Source organism: Schistocerca serialis, chromosome 3 (genome assembly GCF_023864345.2).
Source record: "Schistocerca serialis cubense isolate TAMUIC-IGC-003099 chromosome 3, iqSchSeri2.2, whole genome shotgun sequence".
NCBI classification, from domain to species: Eukaryota; Metazoa; Arthropoda; class Insecta; order Orthoptera; family Acrididae; genus Schistocerca; species Schistocerca serialis.
This window is the reverse complement of record NC_064640.1, coordinates 343,421,651-343,447,388: the sequence shown is the minus strand read 5'-3', so window position 1 is coordinate 343,447,388 and position 25,738 is coordinate 343,421,651. Positions and strand designations below refer to the sequence as shown.

The following is a 25,738-nucleotide window of genomic DNA, read 5'->3' as shown; positions in this document are numbered from 1 at the left end:
CTTATAACTTTCGATTCGTTCGTTTCCGGTACAGGGATCCTTACCTCAAATTGATACTTTATCCTTGATCATCCTAGAAAGTTTGCACCACCACCACTGAATCACCTTGTATATACATACATCTAAAGGCGACAGGGCCTCTAACTGTGTACTACTCCCCTCTACAAATCCTACAAGTTTGCAACGGGAATTTCCGAACACCCTGTATAATGAATGCAGGAGTGTCGAATCCTATTTCTCACCCTTCTGTTTTTTATGCTCCAACAGCAGCCGTGTTTTCAGAATATATTATGGGAATTGGGTTGCGCCTGTTTACGCAAATCAATCTTCTTATGTAAATTTATTTGAGAAACACGTTTTGGCAAATTCGTGCCGCCGTAATGCCCCGTTTGGAACGACTTTTTATGTATATCAACAGATATCCATCAAACCGAATTAGTCTCACCAATTCCAGGGCCAACGCCAATAACGCTTTTATATGTACTTTGAACTTTGTTTCGAAATCCCTACAACCAAGAAAGACCGTACCATTTACAAAATCAGGAACAAAGTATTGACAAGCTTAGATTTTACGTAGATCCATGAAGCCCATTACGAATCTGAAGAGCGTTTATCTGTGGGCGCACAATTAACGGTATGATGGGCACGGCTAGAGTTCAATGTCAGGCTCGTCCAAACCCAGAGGATCTTTCATATCAGCAGTAGATGAACTACTTTCTGTATCGTACCGAAGGGAAGTAATCTGTCATCTGATGTGTCCACATGTTCTTCCGAGTTTCTAACAACACATCACTGCAATGTCGAGCATCGTACGGCATCCAGGACAGAGACCACAGACCAAACTAAACAGAAGTCGCCAATACGCATCAATATAATATTTCGCCAATGACACTTCACCTGAGTACCTGTGTTCCGGTACTAAACTATGAGGAAGCGTTACGTCAAGTTATTTCTGCCTTTTTCCTATATGCGCTACAGTATTTACAAATACAGTCACCTAGTCCCCCAGAATTGTCAAAACACAATTTAATCGCAATCAAGCCTGCATCGATAAAGATTCATGCCAGCGTTGAGTCTGAATCTTCGTAAGTACGAATGATTATGCCATGGCGTACATGCGTGTAGAGACGCATCATGAAACATTGTATAAACTACAGTAAAATGAAAACGAGACAGATAGAAAAAGATAAACTATTTATCATTTCAAAAGTAATCGCCGTAACTTAATATATATTTTCCCACTGTGAGGCAAGACGATCAATGCGTATATGGAAAAATGTTAACGGTTGCTTACACAAACAAGAGAGTACAGGCGTTTATCTCTTCGTTCGAAGCAAATCTACGGCCACTGACGCCTTTCTCCAGGCATCCAAAAATATGGAAACCGCATAGGGAGGGATTGGGACAATATGTAGGATGTGTTAGGATTTCCCAGCGAAGCTTCTGCAGTGTAGTGGAAACAACAGGCATTCCAACTTCAGGAAAGTCATGACTGACATCAAGAGCCCGCAGCTCATTGACTTTCTGGGACACGGCACCACAATTAACGCACAGCGGTACATGGACACTTTGCAAATATTTAAGAGCGCCAGCTAGTGCACGCGCCCAGAAATGTTGAAGAACGGCGTCAATCTGTTGCAGAATAATGCACGTCCATAATGTTATGTTGCCAAGGCCGTTTCGAGTACGCTGCAGAAGTTTCGATGGGAAGCCCTCGCCCATCCTAAATGCAGTCCCGATCTCTCCCATGCGATTTCTCTGCGTGGACATTCGCGGCCGTCAATTTGCTTCGGACGAAAGGTGCATGCCTCGGTAAAAACATGGTTCCGTAGGCAACTGCATTTTTCCGTTAAGGCATTGACAGTCTTGTGTTACACTGTGGTACATGTATTAACAGTTACGGCGATTACTTCTGAAATATTAAATTTATTTGCTTTTTCCATCTGTGTCTTTTCATTTGACTGCCCCTGTATTTAAAGTTTTGTCACTCGTTTGTGGCTGAGGAAAAGGAAACATTCGAAAACTTTGCGTTCATTCGAGCGAATGAGTGAGAATGACGAATCTTTACCAGAATTCTGTAACATCACTTTTACACACGCCCTCTGATAGTGCAGACCATTGTGATGGTTTTAGAAAATAATTATTTCTGAGTTCACAGGCTTCGACCTTCTCGCGGCTCGATAAATTAGAAATCATCAAGAGCCATTTTGGAAATGCGCACAACACTAAAGTATTGTAGCAGGTCGATTGACAGTCAGCGCTGAGGGTGTTCTCTTCAGTGAACGTTCTCTGGGGCAAGGCGGGTTGGTAGTATTTTTAGAGAACCGGTCTTCCCGCTTCTTATTCGCAGTTGCAATACAGAAGCGATGAGAACCCTCAATGTCAGTCACAAAAGCCGGGCTGATACCTGAAGCTTAGTCCTATGAAATACACTTTCTGACTGTCAGAGATGCGCAATTTCGCTTGCTACTGAACAGCAACATTTAGTAACTCGCGCGAGCTACTTTGTTTATCGGGTCTTTGTGTAGGTTGTGACTATCGTTATATGATCTTTGCTTTCCGTGCGTACTACGAACCTGTGGAGGAGCGCTAATGACAAAGCTGTTTACCGCCCAACAATTTTAATGCCCACAACCATCTGAAGCTTAGCGTTCCCTCAATAATGAATCCACCGCAGTCACACTGACGTAATTAATTGAAAAGCACGTCGCGGACGGAGAGCGGCCGCGCTATTTGTGTAAGCTGACCCCGCCCATGCTACGTTAACACCATACATGGCTGCCGTACTGACTCATTCCGCAGCACTTCCGCGCAGCGCATACGTCATGGGAACGCTGCTGTGTGTCACCAGCTCACTACGCTTCGCTTCCGTGTTCGTTTCTTTGTACTAGGCGGCAGCTTTAAATTTCCACTATGAGAGAGGTGGTTGTAGTATGGGAACATTCCATGGTTATCTTTATCGCTTGCATTCCAGGACTTACTAAGAGTGGAGCACAGCTCAAACCACACAGGGTATTACTACTACGCCGCCTAAATCGTAATCTTTCCAACTACGAAATCTGGAACAGGAAGACTTAACACCGAACAGTTTTCAAGATACGTCCGTCACAAGATAGGCGCGAATGAAAGAGTTCCAAGCAAAATCACATTAGGGGCCTGACTAACGTTACTCGTACAAGGAATTATAGGTGTCGATGCATTCTTTCATTTTTAACGCTTCACTTTGAAGATCACATAGTCTTCGCCCTTTTAAAAATACGACGTGTATCAGCTAAGCCATAGTGTACACAAATTGTTCACTGATCAGTTACAAACATCTGTAAAGCTCTCAAAGCAAAATTCTACCTTAACATGCTTCATTTTGGAGCATGTTGGTTCAGAATTTTTTAATTCTAATAAATCCATTGGAATGACTTTATAGCTAGAAGTAGGACTGACAACTTTTACCTCTGACAAACTTCTAGATTTGAAAAATACTCATTAGCAAAGTGAAGATCTAATACCGTAATACAGTATCCACCACCCATCCCAAACAAACTAATGTAACGGTGGGCTTTTACACGGGTAACAGCAAAGCAAGAACGCAACACATTTTGCATAACATTCAACTACATCTACATGATTACTCTACTATTCACAATCAAGTGCTTCTCAGAATGTTCAATGAACCACCTTCAAGCTGTCTCTCTACCGTTCCATACTCGAACGGCGCGCGGGAAAAAACGAGCACTTTTCTATGCGAGCCCTCTTACTTTATCGTGATGGCCATTTCTCCCTATGTAGGTGGGTGCCAACAAAGTTTTCGCAATCGGAGGAGAAAACTGGTGATTGAAATTTCATGAGAAAATTACGTCGCAACGAAAAACGCCTCTGTTTTAATGACTGCCACTCCAATTTACGTATCATGTCTGTGGCACTATCTCCCCTATTTCGCGATAATACAAAACAAGCTGCCCTTCTTTGAACTTTTTCGATGTCATCCGTCACTCACACCTGATGCGGATCCCACACCGCACAGCAGTACTCCAGAATAGGGCGGACAAGCGTGGTGTAAGCAGTCTCCTTAGTAGACCTGTCGCACCTTTTAAGTGTTCTGCCAGTGATTCGCAGTCTTTGGTTTGCTCTACCCACAACACTATATGATCGTTCCAATTTAGGTTATTTGTAACTGTATTCCCTTAAGTATTTAGTTGAATTTACAGCCTTCAGATTTGTAACTTATCGCGTAATCTAAATTAGCGAACGTGTGAATCCCTAAGGAACCAAACTGCTGAGGTCATCGGTCCCTAGACTAACACACTCCTTAACCTACACAAAGTACAACACACACACCCATGCCCGATGGAGGACTCGAACCTCCGGCGGGAGAGGCTGCGCAATCAGTGACATGGCGCCTCTAACCGCGCGGCTCGAAATTAGCAGATTTATTTTAGTACTCATGTGAATAACTTTACACTTTCCTTATTCAGGGTCAATTGCCACTTTTCGCACCATACAGACATCTTATCTAAATCATTTTGCAATTCGTTTTGGCCATCTGATAACTTCACAAGACGGTAAATGACAGCATAATCTGCGAACAATCTAAGACGGCTACTCAGATTGTCTCCTACGTCGTCAATATAGATCAGAAGCACTAGAATGCCTATAACACTTCCTTGGGGAACGCTGGATATTACTTCTGTTTTACTCGATGACTTTCCATCTATTACTACAAACTGTGACCTTTTTGACAGGGAATCACGAATCCAGTCGACAACTGCGGCGATATTCCATAGGCACGCAGTGTGGTTAGAAGACACTTGTGAGGAATATACATTCAGCAAATACTTCATGATGACAACTTTTGGGCAAGATCTACTGTACTTCACGTACCCAAGTTCTGTTTTGCTATGCACTGCTTAGAAACCTTATTCGCTTTTCTTTTAGGTTGGTGGGCCGAGAAACTAATACACTTTACTAGAAAAGAAACTAAGGGAGCCAAGAAACTAAGGGAGCCCTTCCATCTCTGGTAAGATGCGTAGATAAAGTAACGTAATCTCATGGTATATATTCAGTCAAAACATAATTCGTGTAAAGCAGTTGCTAATTCGCATTACAATTGACTTCTCACTGGATTTTTCCTCAATGCTGCACCGAAGGTGTTGCACAATTCCCAAAACCCTTAAATTAAGGGTTGACAAGTATCAACTGTCATCAGCCTACACAATTTTCACTTTAAGAGCGTTTGTAGATTGCGTGTTTCATACAAGTATCTGTCGCCTCTTTATCATTTTTATTACCAGTATATACATATATACATCCCCTAGGCTGTGGCTAAGCCATGTCTCCGCAATATCCTTTCTTTCAGGAGTGCTAGTTCTGCAGGATTCGCAGGAGAGCTTCTGTAAAGTTTGGAAGGTAGAAGACGAGATACTGACAGAAGTAAAGCTGTGAGGACGGGGCGTGAGTCGTGCTTGGGCAGCTCAGTTGGTAGAGCACTTGACCGCGAAAGGCAAAGGTCCCGAGTTCGAGTCTCAGTCTGGCACACAGTTTTAATCTGCCAGGAAGTTTCAAGTATATATACTATATGCATTTCAAGATTCTTCTGTGGAACATCATTAAATCAAATTGCAAACTATGTATTAAATAGCGTCAAAATAAATCACTGCTGAATTTATGTCACCTCAGCGACATTGTCAGTTGAAAATTTGCAACTCCCCTCTCCCCCCCTCCCTCCCCCCTCTCTCCCTCCCTCTCCCCCCCCCCCTCTCTCTCTCTCTCTCTCTCTCTCTCTCTCTCTCTCTCTCTCTCTCTCTCTCTCTTTCTTTCAACTCCAGTTATGTACTTCTGACTGTAGTTTCAGAAATTCATGTGCTGAAACTCCCTAACAGGCTTTTACCCTCATAATCAGCTGAAGTATATTCCTGCGTAGAAACATAATTAAGACCACTGAGTACCGAAGAAACATAGCCTACCCGAGCACAAGAAAGCTGAGTCAGTTTTACTACCATATATGCTAGTGTACTGATCCGAAACTATCGTTGGGCTTAGGCATTCGTTTCAAATTATTGTGTTTTAATGCGTAGAAATCTGTTTGCTCAGTAACGTGTACTGCCGTCGTATATGCTACGAACGCTCTTCGTTTATGCGCCATACCTCTCGGTATTGAATTTCGATTCTCTCCTCCTATAGGTTTAAAGACAGAAGGCTACAAGGTCCGAATCTGACACCAAGAATGAACAACGACAACGACAAGAAACTGACTGTCCTATCTCCACCACCATTGTACTGACTGCTATCAACGTAAGCTAGCTCCAATGATGACCGTTGCAAATTTATCGTCATTTACTGTTGAGATGTCGTAGAGTTAAAAATCTTTCCTTTGCCACATGAAAATTCGATCGAACGGGCCGTAACAGCAAATAACCACAACAGTTGATATGTTAACTTGTCACAACGGGCTGCACGAATATCTGGAGTCAAACTGTACGTCGCTTTACTATAAAACTACATTAGTTATTGATGTGGTCTTACTAGAGTATACGCTCTTATCTTCCTCTGAAGTGAGAACAGACTCAAGCAGAGCGTTTCGAAATGGGAGGCGGAGGGTAAAACGGCATCCAAACAACAGTAAGATTTGTAATTTATTAGATACACCAACTGACTGATATGGAATTAAGTGCCACAGTAACTCTTAACTATCCTGATAATGAACTTCGCAGTCAGAAAATATTAACATAGTAGTAAATCACAAGACAGTAAGCCATACCAGGGTAAGGAACTTTTGTGGAATGTCAAAGCTAATACACGACCGCAGCATAACTGTCAAACGTTTGCAATTGCCAAATAATACTAAAAATATTTAATACACCCTGTACTGAGTATCTCACAACAACACCCTAATAAAGTATACAAGATGTGTACAGCCCAAACTTTATACACATGGACGAATTTTGGGTACCAGTTGGATCATCATCCTCAGTGGATGTTTATTTTTAACAGAAGGTGCAGACGGGGACTCTTCAAGCTGCCACCTTTGCCACGCATTCTAATAAGCAACGTTATATTTCTGCCCTTTTTTTACTTTGGAGGACTGTAACAAAAAATGTGCACGCGTTCTCTCTGCAGTAACTAAACAAAACTTTTCGAAGGAAAATTGTGAATTAGTGGTGTGGTCAATTTTGGATTCGGTTTTACCAGAAAGATGTTTTCTTCAGTGTTTTGGAATTGTGTACAAAATACAATCTTTTAAAGCGGTATAACACTACCCTTTCAAAAGATGTATCTATGACTCCTGTGCTCTAATCTGTGAAATGACAATTCTAGTTCGGCTGCGAGTACCAGTAATTTCATTGCGATGCAGTTTTGGGTAGTTATTAATGACTGGTCGTTGTCATATCTACTATGGAGATTGTAGAGTATCCCGCAGTTTAATGCCGGTTAAATCGACTGTCTTCTGGTACAAGCGTTACGATGTCTTCGTTCAAAAACTGAGTGTATATGATGCCCCAACACCTGAATTCTACAACATGAAACATTTCCTCCATTTTTACGACGTACTGTTACTAATCCATGATCAGATGATAACGATGATCATTACCTGGCTAGAAACTAAAGAGTCATGGTGCGGCTACCGGGCATGGTACGCCTAAAATTGACTACAGTCTGGAAACACAGTGCTAATAATTTCTGCAATTGGTGAATCATTGTGGGGTAACTGATGAGAAGCTTCTCAATTCTGACACTAAAATTTTATTATTGGATTCTGGAATGTAATGGAAACTTGCCACTGGAATAACTTACCATTAGACGTACAAATATGAGAAAAATTCATCTCAATCGTGTTTTATTTGTAAACAATATAAAATTGGTTGATATATTTGTTTGGGTCGCTCAACCGGCTAGTTATCATTGGCCTTACAAATACTTTCATGAGTAATACGGTTACGGCATTTAAAATTAAAACAATGGCATAAAAATTAAGTAAAATCGCGTTCACTCTCTGAACTTCATATTCGTAAAAAATTACCTTCCCGTACAAAACGTAGACGTTACTTTAAAATGTACTGTACAAAAGAAATATGGTTAGTTAGTACGTTGATGAGACAGAAACCCTTGGAACAGACAATTTCTTTCTTACAATTTTGAAATACAAACTCAAACTCATCTCATGTTCACAAAGCTATTGCTAGTTTCTCTCTTACATTATAAATAGATGAGGTAGCCGCCTGAATTATGCAATCCGGTCTTCCACCTAATAGTTTCGGTATTAGCAATGTTTAACTACGTCAATAAACGTCATTTGGAATAGAGACGATGACCCAGTAGCTGCCCTCTTAGGATACGAAGTACACTCAAAATGTGCCGTACTGGTATCAGTACACCGCAAGAACGTGCGCCTGGTAAGGGCGTTAGGCCAGAGAAGGGAAGATGCGTCACTGAGGTGTGTCCTACTTGGAGACGTGTCAAGATGATTTCATCGTGTCAAGTGGCCGGAAAGAGAAGCGCCTCCTTTAAGTAGGTTTTACCGAAAACCTGTTATCCATCACCTCTAGACATTTTCCACGCTACAAGCATAAAACGGATCTATTCATCATTAGATCACGCTGATGCATAGTACACAGTCATACTGATTACTCTATATACCTCCTTAGCTGCAGTATCCTTTGCTTCATTCCAGCATACAGCAGGAGGGCAAACTGGAGAAGGGTGTCCTTGATATTATGGACTGTTTTGCCTACTGGGTATCTGTGCTGAATCGTCTGGAGAAAATCCCACAAATATATACATGTAAGCAATTTCGGCCCCTGATCAGATCACGTCCTTCCGAATTACGCAAATGTATGCATGAAGAGCATGAAACACATTAGGGAGACTGAAGACTATGTGGGAAAAACGGCTAAGCAGCTTGGAACCATTACTCTATACTATTTTAACACATCTGTACTAACTTATTATGTTAATAAATTTAATATTGAAAATGTAGTTTTGAGTAACCAAGTCTCTGAATTTATGATGTAGCATTATTTCTTCGCGTCCGGCGTCAGTACACCAAACACTCTCATACCAATGTCTGAAATGCTGCTGCACTCGTGTTCCGAACTACTTCGTCGCTCTTTAGTTATTTCTCTACAATCGCTACAAGGTTGCAGAGATACTAGTATTACCAACAGATTTACATGCTGTCCTTCTCTGTCCGTCCATACGGCTATCTTGTCCTGACGTACTTTAAGCCTAGAGCGATAACGGATGGGGGTGAGGTTATATTACTACTAAACCATCGTAAATTTTACTGCTCCAAATTATGTTCAAAGGAAGTCATAATTTATACTTTATGCACTTATTACTTACAACTATTAGACTTCCAGTGGTATCCTACACACAAAATAAGTACAGAAATCCTGTTTTATACATCATACTGACAATTTTACTGCTCAAAATGTTATCGGAAAACAAGACATAAGATACGCTATGCACTAGTTACAAATTATTGCAATTATGACTCCAAGTGTATTTTACACACAAAATGAGTAGAGAGCCATTGCTCTCTTCCATGGTCACCCAGGGATTCTTTATACGACTCCTTATTTGCTGCTTCAAGTCTGGGTATACATCGCTGTCATCTGCACACACAACAATGACTTCTTGAAAATCTTCTTCATTAAATAGTCCATTGATTTGTGCTAATTTCAGTAGCAAATAATACTAGCACTGAAGTGGGCTAATGTAACGATATAAGCTAACGCTGTGACTGCTTGATATTACATCTACAATGCCACACAAATTCTTCGCGATAAAACAAATATGCCGACTATTAAAAAACAGGCACCCCATTAGTAAATATTCGTAATATTTACGAAAGGGCGCCAGTGATAGCAAACCGCTGGAGTCAAATAATTCAGCCACTGTTTACTACTATGTTTTCCATGAAGGTACTAAGGAACAAGTGTCAGTAACGTGTCCATATTGGCAATAAGCACAAAGAAATACCAACCGCAATCTTAAATTTTACGAGAGTTAGTAATCTATGACTGAAGATGTGAAGATGTACAGCATATCGTGTGCTTACTACTTTACCTTTACCGTAAAAGACGTGTGACTAGAGCCTCCCGTCAGGTAGACCGTTCGCCGGGTGCAAATCTTTCGATTTGCCGCCACTTCGGCGACTTGCGCGTCGATGGGGATGAAATGATGAAGATTATGACAACACAACACCCGGACCCTTAGCGGAGAAAATCTCCGACCCAGCCGGGAATTGAACCAGGGTCCTTAGGATTGACATTCTGTTGCGCTGACAACTCAGCTATCGGGGGCGGACAGCTTTTTTTTTTTCGCCGATGTGAATGAAGTGACACTGGGGTTTAAAATCTCGTCGACGGAGAGATTAGAAAAGGAGCCAAAGCACAGACAGGTAAAGTATGTAGATGGGGAATGCTACGACCGTTTCAAAGTGACCATCGCTCCAATTGTCTCAATAGACTAATATGGAAGCCACGAAAACCCTGAATTTGGTTGGTTGGCTACGGATTCGAACCGCCATTCTCCCAAATGCGATGCAAGGCTTACCTCTACGCCACATCACTCTGCAGTTTTGAAAGATATTTACATAGCCCAAGCCACAAACGTTCTTAATTTGCTTGTAAGATCAAACTATTTAGTTTTTTCTTAAACATTGTAGACCATTTTTATTCTCTCGTTTATTTCTTCTGCTGTCCATCCAGTAATTGAAGACAACTGCCCTAAATACAAATGTTTATGTTAGATATAACAAGACATAAAATGACTGCTTAGATGCGCAAAGTGACGAAGAATATGATGGCTCATTATTGTAGGCACACCATCAACCTAAGTTATGACAGTCACATACATGCACAACCTCGTTTTAAGTCCAGCCACTTTCATCGTAGCAGTGGACTTCTGGATATTATATTACACTCTCCAATACGGAACTACTGAATATACCATAACCGAAGTATTTCTTAAGCACAGATCGTATTATAAACGCTACTCGGGTTTCTTGGCTGGCTTCGGACACCTGTGCTAAAACGAAACGTGCAGCCGTCAACGAAAGCTCCCACTGGAACTTAACTTCGGAACTGGAAATGTATCGTTTCGACAGATCTTCGTTCTGACCGGACTACGTGTATACATGGTGCCAGGTTATCTGTTTTAGCCCTAAATATTAGTCATTTCTGGCGCAAGTGAGCTTATAGCAGCCTGACAGCTACCTTCTGGTGCACTTTCAATACTACACAAGATGTAAAAGTAGACCACACGGAGGCTAGTAGCCTACACTCACTCCTTTACAAAATAGAATGCGTTTCGACTGAGCATATGAACGTGATCTTAAACCCATCAAAATATTATAAATGTGGCTGATTACAACACGCCAGAAACGTATATGGCTCCATTTGGAGAACGAGATACACTCCTGGAAACTGAAATAAGAACACCGTGAATTCATTGTCTCAGGAAGGGGAAACTTTATTGACACATTCCTGGGGTCAGATACATCACATGATCACACTGACAGAACCACAGGCCCATAGACACAGGCAACAGAGCATGCACAATGTCGGCACTAGTACAGTGTATAACCACCTTTCGCAGCAATGCAGGCTGCTATTCTCCCATGGAGACGATCGTAGAGATGCTGGATGTAGTCCTGTGGAACGGCTTGCCATGCCATTTCCACCTGGCGCCTCAGTTGGACCAGCGTTCGTGCTGGACGTGCAGACCGCGTGAGACGATGCTTCATCCAGTCCCAAACATGCTCAATGGGGGACAGATCCGGAGATCTTGCTGGCCAGGGTAGTTGACTTACACCTTCTAGAGCACGTTGGGTGGCACGGGATACATGCGGACGTGCATTGTCCTGTTGGAACAGCAAGTTCCCTTGCCGGTCTAGGAATGGTGGAACGATGGGTTCGATGACGGTTTGGATGTACCATGCACTATTCAGTGTCCCCTCGACGATCACCAGTGGTGTACGGCCAGTGTAGGAGATCGCTCCCCACACCATGATGCCGGGTGTTGGCCCTGTGTGCCTCGGTCGTATGCAGTCCTGATTGTGGCGCTCACCTGCACGGCGCCAAACACGCATACGACCACCATTGGCACCAAGGCAGAAGCGACTCTCATCGCTGAAGACGACACGTCTCCATTCGTCCCTCCATTCACGCCTGTCGCGACACCACCGGAGGCGGGCTGCACGATGTTGGGGCGTGAGCGGAAGACGGCCTAACGGTGTGCGGGACCGTAGCCCAGCTGCATGGAGACGGTTGCGAATGGTCCTCGCCGATACCCCAGGAGCAACAGTGTCCCTAATTTGCTGGGAAGTGGTGGTGCGGTCCCCTACGGTACTGCGTAGGATCCTACGGTCTTGGCGTGCATCCGTGCGTCGCTGCGGTCCGGTCCCAGGTCGACGGGCACGTGCACCTTCCGCCGACCACTGGCGACAACATCGATGTACTGTGGAGACCTCACGCCCCACGTGTTGAGCAATTCGGCGGTACGTCCACCCGGCCTCCCGCATGCCCACTATACGCCCTCGCTCAAAGTCCGTCAACTGCACATACGGTTCACGTCCACGCTGTCGCGGCATGCTACCAGTGTTAAAGACTGCGATGGAGCTCCGTATGCCACGGCAAACTGGCTGACACTGACGGCGGCGGTGCACAAATGCTGCGCAGCTAGCGCCATTCGACGGCCAACACAGCGGTTCCTGGTGTGTCCGCTGTGCCGTGCGTGTGATCATTGCTTGTACAGCCCTCTCGCAGTGTCCGGAGCAAGTATGGTGGGTCTGACACACCGGTGTCAATGTGTTCTTTTTTCCATTTCCAGGAGTGTATTTTAACGGTGCCCGAGCCATATGGAAGGGCGCTGCCAAAAAGGAACCATTCAACGTCCACTTCGGACTCCTGTCCTCACAGTGGGCAGACCCCCATCAATTTCAAAAGATTTTGGAAGATCTGTTAAGATACAAAGAAATCACACGATTGGTCCTGCGAGCTATAATAAGAAATGATCTCTCCGCCAGTTACGTCTATATTCTCTTTACGTGAAACAACATTGTAACACACAGTACAGGGAAGATAATCCTGCCGTCGCCAAGACCCTTCTAATCCTGGCGACTAGCCCCTGTTGCACGCTATCACCACTTCTTCAAACCAATATTCTTGTCTATATTTCGTTGAGTGTATCTCACTGCAATAAACACTTTTCAATTATTTGCACTGAAATAATAGTTTTGCCGCGTACACGCCAGTTATTCTCACAAACGCTTCATCAACTGCCGGCTTGGTAGACTGAAGCTTACGAAAATTGTCGAATTAAAGTGACGTTCAATAAGTATAAACCTAACTACGCTTCTATTTTAGTAGTAGTTCGCATCGCGCCGTAGAATTCAAAAGATTAAGGTACGCCATGTGGTATCCAAGACTATACAGGTTGACGTTCTTGTGAAAAGTGCTTAAATATCTCCAACTCCCATGGGGATTCCTTACACTAATGACGGGAAACTTTCTTGTTATCAGCAGACTACCATGATGGTAGTGACGACTCAACGGGAGAGCGCGACACACACACACACACACACACACACACACACACACACACACACAAAGCACTTCCTGTAAATGTGCGGAAGCACAGTTCCCACGCCACAATACCTCTGGCAGGTAAAGTTTAAAGACCGAAAGAATAGCACTGAATCAAAGCGTGCTCCACTACTGTGACCTAGAGGAATCACCTCGTTATCAGACGCTGACAGATGGCTACGTGCTTATCGAGCTTCTTGTAGCTATCAGCTCTCACCACAAGGAAAACTATGTAGAGGACACCTGTCAGTATCTAAGATATCGGCGTCTTATCCCAAGTAATTATCAATGCATTAAAACGTGATAACCATATCTCTCATATAAAAGGCGGCTTTTTCACGAACTATAAGCACTATAAATGACAATGCGATTAATTATACCAATTAAAGATGATGCCGTTGATTGTGAAATCATTATCACCAGAACCAAAGTGGCGCCAGAAGTAGTGGTTCTACACCTAAAGAGTGGCCGGAATACTGATATTTTGAAATCCAGTGAAAGTTTAGAATTACGCACATTCACAAAGCAGAACTGGCGGATGCAGTTACATAAAGAAAAACTGTTTCATGAGAATCAATTGAAGCCTCTAACTGCACATGTTACAATGATTATTACAACGAAGTCACGAGCGGTTCTAGCGAAGAAACGCTATTACCAAATGCACTGGACGTCAAAATGAAGGAAATACTTATATTCTGGAAAACAGCACAATTGATACGTTGTATAATTCATACACTGCGGCTCTCGTCTAATCCTGCAATGAAACTGCGTAGACTACAATACATTAAACAGGGGAAAATACTTACTCGTGTGTCCAATGAACTCAAGAGAGATTTGACTGATACACAACGAGAACAGTGATGCAGCGTGGTTAGTCGTAAGCAGTTGAATGTAGAACTTCAGTGTGGGGCTAACGCAACTGAGACAAACTTCAAACTTAACAAAATAAAAGGGGAGGTTAATATTGGAAGAATACTAACTAGAATCGCGGACTGTGAAGAGAACTGTCGCCAACAGATGGTGAGCAAATGTGACGTCAAAATTTGAGTAGCACCCGCGGCTAGGAGGTCCTCTCCCAGCATCAACCGACCACGACCTAGGAACGCACCGACACGGCGTACGTAAATGGTACAGAGTTCATGCATAATTTAAGATTAGTACGATCCGATTAGTCATATCCGCTGATTCCACCTATGCTCATGGTTTATGGAAAGCGAATCGACAAATAAGCTAATGCATTGTCTGACCTGGTGGTCTGCCGGTAAAACGCGTGTCTGGGAACCGAAAGGGCACGGGATCGAAGGATCGAATCATGGCCCGACGACGGTTTTCTTTTCAGTTTGCTTTTAACTCAGCCATCACCTCTAAATTACGTGAAGGTTTTCCAGACACGACATGTGGTTCGGATTCCACGTTTAATAGTAGGCCCCCTTTCCCCATTTGGCTAACTGGAGTAGGCTAGGGACACTATGTCGCGAAAGTGAGCCGTTGAGCATATGCCAGCGTATTACAGTGAACACGGAGTAACCGATGCTGTGGGCCACAGTTTCATGGCACTCCGATGACCTATTTGTAACTGAAGATGATTATGAAGACAATTATTATTTGGACATTTTAGTACACCAAATGCATCATATGATACAGGTGATGTTCACAAACAATGTCGCCACCCCCCCCCCCCCTCCCTCACTGTACAAGACGTCACTGTACATTACGAAGGATTTAAGGCCAAGGCGTGGTTCAACGTATTTTTAGGTAAAATACAATTTTTCGGCCCTGCCACTCACACAACAGTACCTTTGTTCGCGTTAGACCAAAAAACTTCTGAATTTTCACTTCCCCTTGTTGCTGCCTGATACATACGTCATGCAAAAAAGTGTGCGAAGCCCTCCTAAAAACTACTCAAAAGTTATGCACACGTGCCGCAATGATTTGCAATTGTTTTAAACTTGTTTACAGTGGTGGTTACAGCAGTTTGACAATGAGCCCAAACCGTGTCATTAAAGGCCATTTTTAGGTATCAGTAGATAAGCGTATCAGCAGTTGCAATGTGCATCTGTACACCGGGAAGGGTATACCGTGTACTACACTACCTATGAACACGGCACTAAACCACTGCCTTTTAAGGAAGCAAGACGCGCTGGCACCTTTGTGGAACAGGCGAGAGACTACTGAACCTCGAAATTACAACAAATCGACAGATTTCATCGACACTTAGAATCCACAGCTAAGTTACTATCTGCAGGGCAAAGCTATCATGAAGACGGGGACACCCACCGACTGACGGTATGATTATATCCTTAATTTATATTCATTTATTTGACCTTCATAAAATTTTGTGATCGTTGGACATAATAACCAAAATGAATGATGGTAAATTCTTTACGTCTAGCAAATACACGCAAGTAATCGCGCCACAGATGTAAATGCTCCCAACTCATTTCAAGTACTTCCCAGAACAGTACAAGCAGCCATGACTCAACAATCTTGCATAGCGAGAAAACAGAACTGGGGACATTCCCGATAAAGAGGATATCTTCCATCTGCGTCGTTTCAGCTACTGAAGATAAGATAACCGCAGCCCCCAGAAGACGGGAAGTGCCCGAGAGGCTACAGCTCAACATGAGATTTCTACCAAAGTTTGGTCCCATCGTGCAGACATACCACGCAGACTTTTCCACGAGACAATAGCGGTTTTTACGTTTAAAACCCACTCGCTACTATAAACTGCCCATAATGTTACGGCTGGAATTTATCACAAATTTTGGGTTGCCATCTACAGCTGTAGTTTTTTTGCTTAGACTGCCACGTGCAAACTTGAGCTAACAATAATTCCTGTAACCCTACAGAAGTACGACGACACTGTCGTTTGTTGACTTTCTGAATTTAAACTGTCATAAGCAGACTGAATATTGCTCCACAGCAACGGAACAAGGTCAAGAAGTTTAAGGAAACTACAATTGTACCTAAATTATATTACCTTGCGACGGGTAGAATTTAACGTCCTTCACCGGTACCTCACACGGCATATCGAACTTGGCAAATACGAGTAGCCTCTAGAACTGTCTGTGCTATTTAAAGCTTTATACAGCCACTTCACTTACATGGACAGTTACTGAAAATTTTTGATCCATAATTTGGTGACTTGTTTTGGGGCTCAAAACAAAAATCAATCAAAATGGGCTTCGTAGGGAGGCTGGTGGCAGTGGAGTAACGGATATATATGCACAAGGGGGGCGATTAAATTGTTTCCCATCGAAAGCTGTACAGTTCAGAATCGGTATACCAATCGGGCAAAATCGCCGTGAGCATTGAGGCATTTATCCCACCGACGCACCAGGTTGAAGACACCCGTTTGATGAAACACCGTGTCCTGCTGGCGTCAAGAAGTCGCTAACTGCCTTCTGCACATCCTCGTCCGACAGGAATCGTCGACCCTTCAAGGCTTCTTTTAAGAGATCGAAGGCGCGATAATCGCATGGGGAAGCGATCAGGGCTAAAGGGCGTGTGCTCGAGTGCTTCCCACTTGAGTTGGCGGAACATTTGAGATATGGAGACGTGCGTTTTCATGAAGCAGCAGCAACGCTTCCTTTTTCACAACAGTGCTTTTTAACAGCCCTACTACTTCCTACAAATTCTTCATTGTCCGATGTATGTCTACCGGTGTTTTTCCTTCGACAGGTAAGGAAAGAATAACAGCACGCTGGTCGTGTTTGAAGGCCTTTGGTATTAACACCGCCATATTTCACGTTTCCGCATTTACGGCACGCACGTAGGAAAGACGCGAATGCCACACTAATCCCTTGCCTACATGTCGGTGCTTATATACACGTATCGGTGTGGTGGTACGTTGCGTATGCGTTGCTGCAACGCCCTATAGCACATTTTTTGATCGTCCCCTTATATGCTACTTCCACGAAGCTATACTTTAATGCATTACGCATGACTGACATATTTGGGAAATCTGGCGACAAGGCTGAGGTTGTCTTCAAAAGCAAAGTTCTATGTCATCTCGAATGAAATTTAACGTAACCATAAGTGCGATGACACCACTGCCAAAATACCGGGTGATCAAAAAGTCAGTATAAATTTGAAAACTTAATAAACCACGGAATAATGTAGATAGAGGGGTAAAAAATTGACACACATGCTTGGAATGACATGGGGTTTTATTAGAACAAAAAACAGTATTGCTAGACGCGTGAAAGATCTCTTGCGCGCGTCGTTTGGTGATGATCGTGTGCTCAGCCTCCACTTTCGTCATGCTTGGCCTCCCAGGTCCCCAGACCTCAATCCGTGCGATTATTGGCTTTGGAGTTACCTGAAGTCGCAAGTGTCTCGTGATCGACAGACATATCTAGGGATGCTGAATAACAACATCTGACGCCAATGCCTCACCATAACTCCGGACATGCTTTACAGTGCTGTTCACAACATTATTCCTCGACTACAGCTATTGTTGAGAAATGATGGACATATTGAGCATTTCCTGTAAAGATCGTCATCTTTGCTTTGTCTTACTTTGTTATGCTAATTATTGATATTCTGATCAGATGAAGCGCTATCTGTTGGACTTTTTTGAACTTTTGTATTTTTTTGGTTCTAATAAAATCCTATGTCATTCCAAGCGTGTGTGTCCAGTTGTACCTCTCTATCTACATTATTCGGTGATTTATTCAGTTTTCAAATTTATACTGACTTTTTGATCACCCGGTACATGTGAATTATTTAAGACAATATATGAAATCGCGTAAGAACTTTTAGCAACAGATGAATAAAAGCAACTGCAAACAATCTACGAAATAGCCCTCAGTTTCACCATAGCCAGCCAACAGTTCGGCGCAGGTTGGCATAAACAAAACCACACTAAAAACTGCACACCAAATACAAATCTCTACATAATGCAACGACTGTTCAAAGCATTGATGTCAATTTTCTGGTCCGTAATGACTGGTGTTCTGCGAGTGCTAATACCACAGTTGACTAAACCATGCTTCACCTGAAGCCATGAAAAACTAAAGAGCCCAATGATCTGATGGCACGTCGATCAAAAGTGACTAACAGAACTGAACACATGCAGATTGGTCTGAATGCGTCAGCCCTGCACAACAGAAAATCTGGACAGTTAAAGACGCAGGTCCTTTCAGCAAAGTTCTGACCTGACAATATCTGAATTCCCGTTTGCTTAGCTAACTGGATACTTTTCTTCAGCCCATATTTCACTGGTGTGATGTTTGTCTGGTATTTAGATTCGTCTACTAAGTTTTCTAGAGATCTCTCTGCTGTTTAGCCTACGTTGTCACGAAACTTCTAAAACTTCTTGTATTTGAGAAATGTAAAAAGTGGTACAACAATAAAAAGTGATATTAACAAATACATTATTAGAAGGAAACATTACCTTTAGTGAACTCTAGTGTATGTAACTTCAGCAAAGAAAGGAGTTACACACGCAGTTGTATAACAATGTAGCTACGGAAATAAAAAGTTTGACAGACGGCTAATTTTTTTGTTTTCAAATACAGATTGAAATGGTTTCGCCTTAACAGCTCTTCCTATACCGCACTGGAATTCTATAGAACTTTGACAAACTGACATATACAGGACACTTAACTACATGAAAAAAACTGTAATTAGTTACAAACCACAGTCACACTTTATTCAACATGTTAACGTCACTACTGATATTCGGACTTAGGTTATGACATGTTCGTTATGCCTGCCATCATTGGTGATGTGGCGCAGACTAAGAGTGAAATTCTGCATGACCCGCTGAAGTGTCGGAACATCGATGCTGTCGATGACCTCATGAATGGCTGTTTTCAGATCAGCAATTGCTTGCGTGGACGTAAAAAACAAAATTTTCCACTTGCTGGACGACTTAAGGAACAAACTTAGAAGAGAGATTCGTTATGTTAAACACTCGTTCGTAATAAGAGGTTAGTCAGGCTACAGTACTTTGACGCTTATTGTCCAAAACTCTGTACAAGTATGTGGGGCAACATTCATTCTGCTTTAAGAACTTCGTCACTTTTCATGTTTATGTTTGTTGTTTCACTTTTTTTGCGTTCCACTACATAATACTCTCCCGGTTCCTCCTATGTCCGCTGCTGCTGAAACATCTCCGGATATTGCGGAGACCTGGCTTAGTCACAGCCTGGGTGATGTTTCCAGAATGAGATTTCCACACTGCAGTGGAGTGTGCGCTGACATGAAACTTCCTGGCGGATTAAAACTGTGTGCCCGAGCGAGACTCGAACTCGGGACCTTTGCCTTTCGCGGGCAATATCCTTTCTTTCAGGAGTGCTAGCTCTGCAAGGTTCGCAGGAGAGCTTCTGTAAAGTTTGGAAGGTATGAGACGAGGTACTGGCAGAAGTAAAGCTGTGAGTACCGGGCGTGAGTCGTGCTTCGGTAGCTCAGATGGTAGAGCACTTGACCGCGAAAGGCAAAAGTCCCAAGTTCGAGTCTCGGTCGGGCACACAGTTTTAATCTGCCAGGAAATTTCAGAAAGTTGGTTACTGTAATTTCATGAGCAGATACCGCCGCACCGAAAAATTCCTTTGTTTTGATGATTGCCACTCCAATTCGCGTTATCATATCCGTCGCACACACTCGTCCCCCCCCCCCCCCCCCCTCTGTTTCGTGAAAACGAGGTGCCTTTCTCTGAAATTTTCGATGTCCTCCGTCAGTACTATCTGATGAGGTGATGAGGATCCCACACCACCCAGCAAAACTCCAGAAGAGGACGGACAAGCGTAGTGTTGGCAGTGCAATAATTATGTTTGTGTGGAAGGCAAACCAAAGAAAGTGCTTTATTAGCAAAAGATTTAGAAGATGGAACAGGTCTACAGTAGACCTTTCTCATCTTCTAAGTCTTTTGCTAATAAAGCACCATTTTTGGTTTGCCTTCCACATAAACATAATTATTGGATACCAAAATGTGTTTGCATAGTAGTCGATGGCACTACTGACTGAGCATTAGCGAAGGCATTGGAAGTACATTGGCCCGGGCAGTATTACAGGAACTATCGTCTCTTTTACTTAGCGTAGTTACGGAAAAAAAACCTTGAAGACCAGTCATAAATCTGAAATCGCTATTTCATAACAAGGCCAGCGTCAAATGCTGTACCACTCCGCACGCAAAGTTAATTTACAATTACATCATGTCATTATGACTAGATCCGAAAGCGTTGACTTTAATGTTAGGCTATTGGCGAACATGACAATGAATCTAACAGTGTTTTAGTAGCATACACATCATTCACATGTAGAAGACTGCGGATCTAATTATTCAACTGTGGGAAACGAAGGGGAGCAACGTCTCAGTGCCATAAACTAACGACGGTGAGGTGCACGAAGATCGCACAATTTAAATGTGGATGGCCTGACAAGGATTTAAACTGCTTTCATCCAGAATGGAATTTCATTTTTGTTGGCCTTCAGGACGTGCCCATTCAGCCATCTGAATAGTGGTATGTCAATTATAGCGACACGAAAGTAATGAATACAACATTCAGTCCCCGAGTGAAGAAACTATGCAACCCGGTTGGGAATCAGACCCGGGCCCCTTCGCTTAGCATTCCGCTGAGCTGAACGCGCAACTACCGAGGAGGGTCTCTTGTGTCTTACCACTGCCCCATCTCGCTCGGGCCACTATGGAGAAACCAAATTACAGCAACCTAACCCTTTCCGGTTGAACTGTTCATCAGATATGGCTAAATAAGCTCCTCAAGAATCAAACAGCATATTTTAATATTACTTTATACAGGACAAATCAGCTAAGACGGGACACCATAAATATATCAGCAACAAGTGAACGTACAGTGGCACCCTATCTTTTTTTCTTCGAATACTACATTACAACTCACTTCTTTCTTTCTTGAGAACCTCTTACAGTTTCCAAACTGTGTCTCCTTCAATAAAACTATGTCCATTCTAGCAGTCTCAATAATGATACAATGCTGCCTGCTTTCCTACCTCACTCTTGATATTAGGGAGGAATTTATATTTTGCTTTTAACAAATGTCAGATGAAAAAGTGCTACTAACATAATGCAATTGATAACTTGTGACACTGCCTGCACAACATTGGGGAAAAAACTGCTAAATCACAACATAAAGGAATCCCCAGCTAAAAAAGGAAAGGAAGATTTGTTACATTACCAGCATTAGGAAAAACCACCACCTCAAGGGCATACCTACACTCACCACCACCACCACCACCACCACCACCACCACCACCACCAAGAAAATTAATTAACATTTGCTCACTATGTATATTCATCATGTAGTGATTCTACCTACATTTTTCAATAATTTTCTGTAATTACTTTGTGCATGCACTATTCCAACAAGTTAAATGTTAATGCAGATCTTTTACTCATGCTTCCCACAGGTTTTATTTCCAAATCTTATTGTCACTGCTTGGAACTATAGTAAGGCTTTCCAGCATGGATTCCGTGTCTGAAATGCTGACAGTTTGGTCTTGGATAACAGCAACAAAAACTGTACAGCTATCCAAAAAGCAACAGGCCACTTAGCACACACAGGATACAGCAAGTCTTTCTCTGGTGACATCACTACTACATCTAACACTGGCTGTTGAGTGCTCATTTATTTCATAATTTTTGTTCCATTTGAAGCCATATAACAGAAAATGCCCTGAATTAACATGACTTTACAAATAAAGTTGCAAAATCCAACCATTTGGTTACCAATCTACTCAGAAAATTTCCACATCAAACTTAACCACTGAATATACTGTAAAAGCCTCCAATGCAACTGCATTAGTAATACAATTGCTCTTGTGATGCATTTTTTTCTGGTTCAGCCACATCTTCCACCTAAACTGTGCATTTTGCCTGTTGCAATAACTGCAAACATTAATCTACTCACGGAAAAAATGCCACAATATCGAAACCAAATGAAAACAAATTCATAAAGAAACAATTGTTTTAGAAAAAAGCATAGTACAGAATATTTTAACAAATTTGTACTAGCAAGGGCACTTACTTCAAGTGTGCCAATAACAGTAACAATGTCACAGTTTCAACACATACAAACTTATGAAGAAATATTCCAGACCCCATTACGTTTGCACTTATTAACTGTCTGAAATAATTAAAACATGGAAATAAACTATTAGGATTCATAGAAGACATGTGCTGACTTAGAGCCATCATGGAATCTGGTCAAAACTAAGTTTCCTTGATGTGAGGTATTACCCAAGTCTCTGCAGATTTGCTCCATCTGAAGTTTGTCACCTTCTCTCTTTAACAACCATCTTTCCACATCAATGGTCGGAGCGAAGTGTGCTACTTGCATGCTATATACTTTGATAACTCTTTTGCTCTTATAGGTACTTTTTGGCTCTTTGTAGTCCAAATAATGACACAATTCTGTACCCATCCTGTGTCTGTGTGTGTGTGTGTGTGTGTGTGTGTGTGTGTGTGTGTGTGTGTGTGTGTGTGTTAGGGGAGGGAATTTTCAACTATTTGTAAAATAACAAACTTGACACCTAGAACCAGTCAGTTACTCTGTCCTCTGTCAACATACTGAACAATTATAGGGGTGAAAGCTTATGATATATAAATATTGTGGAATTCTCTAGTTCCAATCACAGTGTCACACCTTCACATGTGTGAGGCAAAACAACAACAAAGTAGACCTACTGTAGTTCAGGGGAACATAAAGAAGCAGGCATCATAAGTCAGTCATCAACCTGAAAATTTCTAGTTCAGTCAAAAGCACAAAAAAACAATTCAGTACTTTTCATTTTACTTTACATTTTCTGAGGTCCGAGTCCTTGTTAACAGAAAAATTCAGTGACACTGTCCAGTAAGACTGTGCTTAAAATGTCGTCATGAGAATTTACACCAGAAAACCAAGCAATGTGGTCTGATATCTTATCACAATGGGAAACACCAATTGCAAAATACTTCTATAAAGTATATGATGCCAAAGTGTTTCACATAAGGCTACGAATTCCTTGACAAAATTGTTTAACTACCTCCCTGATACAGTAGGTAGCCTCCAAGTGCAAACTGCTTCTTTGACCAGGATAACAAGAAGAACTATAATATCGTTTTCATTGCATATCAGTTGCTATCAAAAGAAATGTTTACTGAAGAGTTCTAAACATCTTTGCCAAAAATATCACCAACACATTAATATCACATATTACATCAACACACCACATTTGTGCAATGAAAATTTCATGATTGTGCGATATTTTCAAACTTATGTTTTAAAATCAAGCACGGGCAGAACAGCTTTTCACACTTCCATTTATTAACAAAGTGGAGGATCCTGCTGAACTACTGTATCATACGCTGGCCAACGCCCACTCTCTTTAATTCACAATACAGCCACCAAGCAAGGTATGTAAATACAACCTTAAAAGTATCTATCAGAAAGTACACAATACTAATTTCAAATGCACCCTAAACACTGAAGATATAGCAATATTTAGAACACGAGTCTTTGCGGCACGAATCAATGCCGTACGCACAAAAACGCTTTGATTGCTGGGAGGACTTTTCATTGAAACAACAGTAGTTAATGGACATACATCACAGACTGTTGCATCGTTTTCGAAAATTAAGTATTCTCAGGCTGTACAATACCTTACCTAACTTCGGTGACTGACGAGCCAAAATTCTGATCACAACACTGCTTATATATTTAACGAATACAATAATATCGTTTTAATACGTAATCAAAGAGACGAACGCCGACAAACAATACGAAGAAAGTGATATGCATTAATTCTGCAACGTCAAAAATCACTAAAAGATGACAAATAAGATGCCTAAAACTGCTATATTGCTTTACACTAAGACTTTGATTACAAAATGTTATTTCTGTGAAATTTATGCACTACAAACACAATCCGAAAACTGCACAGTACACTACTCAGCCTACACGTTTATTAATGTAAATACGACACCGTATCCATATACACACACAAGACATTGAGGAGGCTATCCCTTCACGCAACTTCTGAAAATCTACCCAAATGACAAATGTTTGAACCACGCGCCACAAGTAAGCACAAACATTGTGAGATTATACAGCTACTGGATTCTTTTTGATAAGATAACTCACGGCAGTAAATTGTTCTTGCAGTTCTGATCGCTCCTCTTCCGTCAACGGACCTCGCGACGCCATAGCTACTTCACTACTACTGTTTCTTCACCCTCGAACCAAAGATTCCTCGCGTTTCTTAGGCAACGATGTACCACAACATATTCCAGCAACTACCAACCCGTATCCAGAACAGACTGTAGTCAGTTTCCGGGTGAACAGTCATATCCTAACCGTTGAAAAGCACAACACAGTCAAGACTGGTAGTAGCGTGAAGTGAACGAATAGTGCATACGTACTTACGACATTCATTATTCCGTATTAACACGTAAAGGGGTGCCCATTGCTTCCACCAAAATTTGTAATCGTAATAAAAGTTTGACAGACAGGAAAATTAAATTTAAAAACAAACTGAAAAAGTTTCTCCTTGAAAACTCCCATCTATTTCGTAGGTGAACTTCTATTTATGTAACGGCAACCAACCAGCTCTGTTCACTCAACGATAATCTTCAGATCAAAAAGTAAAAGTAAAACGTTCATACGAATTAATTATCAAAAAATTAATAAGCATCTATTAAGTAATTACAATAGGCAATCCAGGATGGAATAACGACAGTATTATGAAAAGGACAGAGTGCTACTCACCATACAGAGGAGACATTGACTCACAAACAGGCACAATAAAAAGACAGCTATACATTTGAGCTTTCGGCCACAAGACCTTCTACTAAAACGCACACACACATAACCGCTGTCTCTGGTTTCAAAGTATATAATTGCATTAAATGTTGTTAAACATTAATTCAGTTGCAGCATCTCTCATGATATATATACTCCATTATCAATTTATAAAGCTACAGAAGCATGTATATTTACAGTGAAAGATAGGTGCTGCCTATAGGAAAATTAAAGAAACCATTGTAGGAAACAGAGGCCCCTTTATGAAAATTAAGACCCTCAATGACAAACCTGTACTAAGAAAAGAAGTCAAGGCTGAAATGTGGATGGAATGCACAGAATGGCGTCGTGAGGGAAATTGATTGGAAGATTATGTTATAAAAACAGCGAGATCATCAG

General features: G+C 42.0%; 1 protein-coding gene across 1 annotated transcript in view; it reads right to left on the bottom strand.

Annotated features, from left to right (window-relative positions):
* LOC126470153 (plastin-2) overlaps window positions 1-24,781 on the bottom strand; it is a 237,643-nt gene extending 212,862 nt beyond the window's left edge. Inside the window, exon 1 of the mRNA XM_050097772.1 lies at window positions 24,683-24,781. Coding sequence (XP_049953729.1) covers window positions 24,683-24,745 — 63 coding nt within the window. The 5' untranslated portion in view covers window positions 24,746-24,781. The remainder of the gene's footprint in view (window positions 1-24,682) is intronic.
* Between the last annotated feature and the right edge of the window lie 957 nt (window positions 24,782-25,738).